We start from the raw sequence: 8609 nt of genomic DNA, 5'->3' as shown, positions 1-8609 counted from the left end.
CTCACTGAGCCACTGGTGCTGCCCAGATTATCGTCTCAAGCTCTGTTTCATTGTTTTGTTTTTCTTCTTCCAGGAGTCAATGTACAGGCATTTTGTATCTGTTCTTGTCACTTTTTCATTCCAATAACCTTATTATACCTCTTTTATTAAATCTCTCTGTTTATTGTATTGGTCCAGGCTTTCAATGCCATTTGTTAAATCTTCATTTAAAGCTATAGGCCCTTGGACATATAATTTTTTCTTTATTTCTGATGTGAGTTTGTGTTTTTTCTTTCCTGAGTTGGATCAACTCCTGTTGCATTTCATTTTGCTTTTCTCCATTTATTGTTCACAATTTTTGAATTATAATTCTAGAATATTTTAATAAAATATTTAACAAAATTTGGAGTATTAAGTTACAGTTTGGGGGGAAACTTTTTGTTGTTCTTTTATTTTTATTTATTTATTTATTTATTTATTTTGAGACAGAGCCTTAAGCTGTCCCCCTGGGTAGAGTGCCGTGGCATCACGGCTCACAGCAACCTCCAACTCCTGGGCTCAAGCGAGTTTCCTGCCTCAGCCTCCCAGGTAGCTGGGACCACAGGCACCCGCCACAATGCCCAGCTATTTTTTGGTTGCAGCCATCATTATTGTTTGGTGGGCCCAGGCTGGATTAGAACCCGCCAGCTCAGGTGTATGTGGCCGGAACCTTAGCCACTTGAGCCACAGGCGTTGAGCCTTATTTGCCTTTTTTATTCTCATTTCCTTATGACTGCAGAGTGGAGATTTCCAGAGACTACATGATATGTAGTATTGAGATATTGAATAGTAAGGAAGAGATGAGTATACATTTATCATTAGGTCAGACATTAGAAAGGTTTACTGGTCTTGAACTCCTGGCCTCAAACAATCCTTCTGCCTCAGCTTCCTGACTAGCTGAGATTATAGGCACAAGCCACTGTATTTGGCCTAAAATATTTCTTTGAAAATAGAGTTATTTTTCATAAAAATAGGTCTTTATGTTAACATATGATAGATTTTTTTATTAAGTGAATTAATAGTTTTAACATTTCAGTTTTAATTTCTAATACAGCAAATATGGTCTTTGTTCACATAAAGAAATGCTTTTTTTGTGGTCCTTAATGACCTTTAAAAAGAGTTTAAAGGGGTCATATGATGAAAAATTTTGAGAATCATCTGCATATTTACCAAACTTGAAAAAAATCTTCTTTTGTAAGTTGTCATTTCTGGCCTGGCTCATTGGCTCATGTCTTATAATCCTAGTACTCTGGCAGGCCCAGGTGCAAAGATTGCTTGAACTCAGGAGTTCAAGACCAGCCTGAGCAAAGTGAGAACCTATCTCTACTAAAAATAGAAAAATTAGCTGGGTTGGTAGAGCATGCCTTGTTGTCTCAGCTACTTGGGAGGCTGAGGCAGGAGGATTGCTTAAGTCCAGGAGTTTGAGGTTGCTGTGAGTGAAGCTAAGGCCATGGCACTCTAGCCTGGGTGACAGAGCGACACTTTGTCTCAAAAAAGAAAAAGTAGTTCTATATATTTTGCTGTGTAATATGAATGATTGCTTGAACTCTTTCAAATTTTAGGGGCTAGGTGTGGTGGCTTATGCCTGGAACCACAGCACTTTGAAAGGCCAAGGTATGAGGATTGCTTAAGATCTTGAGTTCAAGACCAACCTGGGCAATGTAGCAAGGCCCTGTCTCTAATAAATAAATAAATGCACATTATAAATGAATTTATTTTAGGTTCCTGGAGGAAAGGGCCTCTTTTAGCATAGTGTAGTATCTTCTTGTTATTGCTGGATGAATATAGGAAACCCTCTGGGTTCCAGGTTGTAGTAATTGGTCGGGGGTCCCTGACACCAGCCAGTGAGTGGCCCTTTGCTTCCTTGTGAGGTTCTGGGTTTATACCCAACTTTACAGATTGCTGCTACTTAAGCTTTCTGTACCTAACCCCTCCACTACCCTTTGTTTTTTCTTTCTTTCTTTTTTTTTTTTGAGACAGAGTCTCACTGTGTTACCCTCAGTAGAGTGCCGCAGTGTCATAGCTCAGAGCAACCTCATGAGACAGAGTCTCACTGTGTTACCCTCAGTAGAGTGCCGCAGTGTCATAGCTCAGAGCAACCTCATACTTTGGGGTTTAAGCAATTCTGTTGCCTCAGTCTCCTGAGTAGCTGGGACTACAGGTACCTGCCATAACGCCTGTATTTTTGGAGACAAGGTCTTGCTCTGGCTCAGGCTGGTCTCAAACTCAGATGATCCACCTGCCTCAGCCTCCCAGAGTGCTAGGATTATAGGTGTGAGCCACCTCTCTTGGCATCTTTGTTTTATATATATGTGTGTATATGTATGTATATATGTATTTTGAGATAGAGTCACTCTAATGCCCTGGGTAGGAATGCTGTGTTGTCATAGCTCAAAGCAACTTTAAACTCCTGGGCTCAAGTGATCCTCTTGCCTCAGCCTCCCCAGTAGCAGGGACTACAGGTTGTCTCAGGGCTGGGCTAGTTTTTTCTATTTTTAGTAGAGATGGGATCTTTCTCCCTTGCTCAGGCTGATCTCAAACTCCTGAGCTCAGGCTATCAATCTGCCTTGGCCTCTCAGAGTGCTAGGATTACTGACGTAAGCCACAGTGCCCAGCCCTGACATCACTCTTTACTAAAAGGGGGGAAGGTTAGTAAGTAGGTGTTAAGTAAAGATATTTTTAATGTATTGGCATTAAACTGAAGCTTTCTCCTAGATATAATAAAGGAATTGAAAGTCTGTTAAAGATAGAGAATGGTGAGAAAAATTAGACAGTAGTCATTTACTTTCTCAGCTAAATACTGGTGAGTATTTTTCTAATTTAAATGGTTTTAGAGATTGTTCTTTTTGAATGAGGAGAGTATTTTTTATTTTTTGAGGCTAGAGTGACATGGCCCAGGCCAGAGTGCTGCGGTGCCAACCTAGCTCACAGCAACCTTAAATTCCTGGGCTCAAGCAGTCCTCCTGCCTCAGCCTCCCAAGTGCCTGGGACTACAGGAGCCCACCACAATGCCCAGCTAATGTTTCATTTTTAGTAGAGATGGAGTCTTGTTCTTGGTCAGGCTGTGTGAAGCTCCTGGGCCGAAGAGATGTTCATACCTCAGCTCCCAGGGTACTAGGATTACAGATGTGACCCTCCCTCTAAGTCTTGAATGAGGAGTATATTCTTGATTATTAGTAACGTAGTTGATTATAAGAAATGAATATTGTTTTTGGAAATGACCGGGGTCTGTTTTATGTCTGTATCTAGAGCTCTAGGAAACTCACAGAATGCTTGCACAAACTAGGCCCTGAGCAAATGTTAACGGAATTCAGTTGAACTGAGGCCTATACTTATTCCTGAAAGGCACTTGTCTCCTTCTCTCTGAATGCCTTCTGTTCCTCCATTCTTCTTATCTTGCCATTCCATTATTTATCTACTCCAGACAGTATTTATTTTTTACTATTTTTTTCTAACCACTATGCAATTGGAACACAGACAGTATTCTTTGGTGAAGCTCCGGTACTACAGACATAACCATCATTACTAATGCTTTTAGAGTTAATTAAATGCTTTCTGGTTCTCCTTATGGTAGGAGGAAATTGAGAAGTTTGAGTGGTCAGTCTGTAAATGACTCTTGGCTGCAATCTTGGCCTTTAAGTTCTGCTTTCTTTAAGTGGGAGTATTTACCACTTGGCCTCAGCTCTGATACTTTTCAGCCCCTCCTAATAGGAGGAACGTCTTAGTCTCTCTTTCACTTGAGACTAGCTTGGTTTTGTTTTCTTTTTCTTTTTCTTTTTGAGACAGAGTCTTGCTCTGTCATCAGAGCTGGAGTGTAGTAGCATGATCATAACTCAGTGCAACCTCAAACTCCTGGGCTCAAACAACCCTCCTACCCTAGCCTTCTGAGTAGCTAAGGAATGTGCCACCATGCCTGGCTAATTTTATTTTTATTTTTTTTGTAGAGGAGGGGGTCTCACTATGTTGCCCAGGCTGGTCTTTAACTCCTGATATCAAGTAATCTTCTGCCTCAGCCTTACAAAGTACTGGGATTACAGGCATGAGCCACCATGCCTGGTGCAATTGTTGAACTAGATTGTTGCACTCCACTTTGTGCCTCAGTTGAACTGATTGTTGAGTTCTGGGATATGCTTCAAGTTGCCCTTTGGTTTCATTGTCCAGGTTCCAGTGGACTCACCTGTCATTCTGAGTTGTGAGCCTATTGTTACCACTGCTTTGTTATTCAGAGGCTGGGATTCCAGGGGAGCACAGGCAGAGAAGATGACTGCTAACTTAGGCCTCTTAGTAATTCTGAAGATTTATAATATGAATATATGCATTTTGCTTTTGCCAGTCAATAAGTAAGTTTGTCTGTAAGAATAAATTGATACTTTTTGGAGGAGGTGGAGAGTTCTGTATTTTTCTCTTGCCCTCTGAAATCCTTGCTAGACTTTCTTGAAGGAATTGGCCTCAAGATTGACCAATTATTATTAGAGACGTGGACCTGACCAGTTCCCAATATGAGGGCTTACTTAATAGAGGCAGATGAGTGTATATTGTCTGTTGTGACCTGCTGTTCAGGAAATGACACCCACAGGAAAATGTCTTATGACCCAGAGTAGCTTGAGTTGGCTGTGGGGTGAGGGGAGAAGGAGAGTCATATGATATGAAGATGAGTCACTTGGATAACATATTTTCTTTTTGTCCTTTGAATTACCAGTCGGGGGACTAGAGGGGATGAGTAAAATGTAAAGTAACCTCAGAGGGCTGAGTGGCCTATGGAAGAAAACATTCAGGAGGGAGGGCCATGGTTTCTAGGAATCCTGCATTTACAAGGATGTTTGAGATTAAATTACTGGCCACTAAAGAAGATTGGATTTAATCTTTGTGGTTGTTTTTTTTTTTTTTTGCAGTTTTTGGCTGGGGCTGGGTTTGAATCCTCCACTTCCAGCATATGGGGCTGGCACCCTACTCCTTTTCCACCCTGTGGGGTTTTTTTTGAGGCAGAGCCTCACACTGTCACCCTGGGTAGAGTGCTGTGGCATCACAGCTCACAGTAACCTCCAACTCCTGGGCTTAAGCGATTCTCTTGACTTAGACTCCCAAGTAGCTGGGATTATAGTCGACCACCAGAACACCTGGCTATGTTTTGGTTGTAGTTGTCATTGTTGTTTGGCAGGCCTGGGCTGGATTTAAACCTGCCAGCTATAGTGTATGTGGCTAGCTCCTTAGCCGTTTGAGCTATAGGTGCCGAGCCTTGTTGTTGATTTTTTTTTCTTTTTGCACTTACATATTTGTTTTTCCTTTTTTTTGGGATTCATCGAGGGTACAAAGAATTAGTTTACACTGATTGCATTTTTTTTTTTTTGAGACAGAGCCTCAAACTGTCGCCCTGGGTAAAGTGCTGTGACATCACAGCTCACAGCAACCTCTAACTCCTGGGCTCAAGCAATTCTCCTGCCTCCGCCTCCCAAGTAGCTGGGACTACAGCCACTCGCCACAACGCCCAGCTATTTTTTGGTTGCAGCCGTCATTGTTGTTTGGCAGGCCTGGGCTGGATTTGAACCTGCCAGCTCAGGTGTATGTGGCTAGCGCCTTAGCTGCTTGAGCCACAGGCACCAAGCCTAGAACTCTTGACATGTGCAGTATGATGTAGTATCTTTTCTGGAAGGGCAGGAAGTAGCACTGTATTGGCACAAGTTTTCTGCCAGTGACTCAAGATTGGCCACTGAGAATGGGTGTGGGGCTCACACCTGTAATTCTTGCACTCTGGGAGGCGGAGGCAGGTGGATTGCTTGAGCTCAGGAGTTTGAGATCAGCCTGAGCAAGAGCAACACCCTGTCTCTACTAAAAAAAGAGTATCTGGTATCATGATGAGTGCCTATAGTATTAGCTACTTAGGAGGCTGAGGCAGGGGGATTGCTTGAGCCCAAGTGACGCTATGGTATTCTCCCCAGGGTGATAGAGTAAGACTTTGTCTCAAAAAAAAAAAAAAAAAGAAAGAAAGAAAAAAGATCTACCACTGAGTTAGCTTCTGTATCTTGCTCCTAAAAATTTAGAAATCCATTTGCCTTGTTTGAAGCACAGAGTTAGAGGGAGGAGAGGTGGAGAAGAGGGGTGAGAAGCAGCAAGGAAGAGTAAGGAGGCTTATTGTCATCTTTGGTCACAACCCTTTCTAGCAGTGGGTCTTGTAGCTGCACACATGAACTGGTATCTTCCCCTTCCAAACTGGAGAAAAGCCTGTGTCTATAAGTAGGGATTGTCTGCATATCCCTATCATTTCCTTCTAGATTCCTGCTGACTTGGTCTGTGGCTACTTTAGTTAACTCATATGTAACATCCCCTTTTTCTTTTGTCTGTATAGAAGATCATTGCTGTCTTCAAACCCAAGAATGAAGAGCCATATGGACAGCTTAATCCTAAGTGGACCAAGTGGCTGCAGAAGCTGTGTTGTCCCTGTTGCTTTGGTCGTGACTGCCTTGTTCTCAATCAGGGTTATCTCTCAGAGGCAGGGGCCAGCCTGGTGGACCAAAAACTGGAACTCAACATTGTACCCCGTACAAAGGTCAGTGACCCATCTTTAGGGAGACTTACTGCCTGGCCAGAGCTTTCCTAGGACGTAAGCCCTGTTTGTGGGACCTTGAGTCCAGTGGGAGTAATTTATTCCCTAAGTCTGGGGTTCTCAACCTCTTTTTTGGAAGATAACAGGATTAAGCTCATGCATCTGATAAAAGCTGTCCTCAAAAGGATATAGATTCAGTATTTGCATACCAATTTCCAGAAATTTACGGACTTCTCACATACATTTATGGACTCCCTTGGTCTTTGGATCCCTGGTAACCCCAAGCTGGTTAGAAATCTAGCTACTTTTGTAGCTCACTCTTCTTAGACTTCTGAGCAGTTCTGGGATTTCAGTACAGTCTAGAATGGACTAGCTCATGTCAACTAAGCATTTAAGCATTGGCAAGGAGGGATGAGGTTTTGAGTAATGGTCTGACCTGAACCCCTGCAAGGAGCTGACGTGGAATTTTTCTCATTTATATTTATGCTGTAGAATTCTGAGGCTTTTCAGATCATACCACAATAGGGGTTCTAGATCCAGGAAAATTTGCATTTAGAATGGATTAACACATACTTTGTATGTGTTATAGACTTAGATGAAGTCCTCTTTTGAATTTTCTTATGAAAAAAAAAAAGATGAGTTCGTGATGAAGGGTCTGGACCTCCTCAGCTCCCTCAATTTCCTTAAATAGAGAATGTATTACATACAGTTTTAGGGAGTTTACTGACACCAGTTAAAAACCTGTACTCCAGGGTGCTCCATTAAACTCTAAGGTTTGTAAGGGAAGGAATCTGCTGGTCAGCATATGAACATTTAGGGACATACATCATTCACCGAGTCTGGCTACCTGCAGTTTAGTAACAATGTAAGTGGAACTCTGATCTGATACCGTGATGCTACCAAGATGTCTTCATAGCTCTGGGTCTTCACATTCTTTGAGAATCTGATAAAGGCTATAGATCTTGTTTCCAGGAAAAGTACAAATTGGCAATCATTGTTTTGAATATAATTTTAGGTAGATGGTTCATAGACCTTTTTTTTTTTTTGAGACAGAGCCTCAATCTGTTGCCCTGGGTAGAGTGTTGTGACATCACTGTGACAGCTCACAGCAACCTCCAACTCCTCGGCTTAAACGATTCTCTTGCCTCCACCTCCCAAGTAGCTGAAACTACAGGCACCCACCACAATGCCCGGCTATTTTTTGCTTGCAGGCATCATTGTTGTTTGGCAGGCCTGGGCTAGATTCGAACCCGCCAACTCAGGTGTATGTGCCTGGCACCTTAGCTGCTTGAGCCGCAGGTGCTGAGCCAGTTCATAGACTTTCGTAGTCCATCCCTTGATGCTCTAGGGACCTTGCCTCTGGATTAAAAACCTCTAGGCCAGACACCTGTGGCTCACTCCTGTAATCATAGCACTCTGGGAGGCTAAGGCAGGTGGATCACTTGAGCTCAGGATTGCTTAATTAAGCTCAGGAGTTTGAGACCAGCCTGAGCAAGAGTGAGACACCATCTCTAAAAAAAATTAAAAAGTTAAAATAAAATAGATTAAAAGCCCCTGTTCAAGGTTTTCTTCATAGGTTTAGATAGACTATATGAGCACAAAGATTGATCAGCAGGTAGAAGCTTCCCTTCAAGCCTGTTTTTTCTGTTTTCCCAGGGTTGTTTTATTTATTTATTTATTTATTTATTTTTAAAGACAGAGTCTTACTCTGTTACCCTGGGTAAAGTGCTGTGGCATTTTAGCTCTTGGGCTCAAGAGTTCTCTTGCTTCTACCTCCCAAGTAGCTGGGCCCACAGGATCTTTTAGTAGAGACAGGGTCTCTTGCTCAGGCTGGCCTCGAACTCCTGAGCTCAAGTAATCCACCCATTTTTGCCTCCCATAATGCTAGGATTATAGATATCAGCAACTGTGCCCAGGTTGTCCCAGTGTATTTTATTTTATTTATTTATTTATTTATTTTTTGAGAGACGAGCCTCAAGCTGTCCCCCTGGGTAGAGTGCCGTGGCATCTCAACTCACAGCAACCTCCAACTCCTGGGCTCAAGCGAGTC

The 8609-nt window shown here is 42.5% G+C and overlaps 1 protein-coding gene across 1 annotated transcript in view; it reads left to right on the top strand.

Moving 5' to 3' along the window:
• The window catches only part of PI4K2A (phosphatidylinositol 4-kinase type 2 alpha), a 60665-nt gene that overhangs the window by 5444 nt on the left and 46612 nt on the right, over nucleotides 1-8609 (top strand). Inside the window, exon 2 of the mRNA XM_003787293.3 lies at nucleotides 6362-6562. Within this exon, the coding sequence (XP_003787341.1) occupies nucleotides 6362-6562 (201 nt within the window). The remainder of the gene's footprint in view (nucleotides 1-6361; nucleotides 6563-8609) is intronic.

Source organism: Otolemur garnettii, unplaced genomic scaffold (assembly GCF_000181295.1).
Source record: "Otolemur garnettii isolate 467f Iridium unplaced genomic scaffold, OtoGar3 scaffold00021, whole genome shotgun sequence".
Lineage (NCBI taxonomy): Eukaryota > Metazoa > Chordata > Mammalia > Primates > Galagidae > Otolemur > Otolemur garnettii.
The sequence above is the reverse complement of the archived record's forward strand: the minus strand, read 5'-3'. Positions and strand labels throughout refer to the sequence as shown.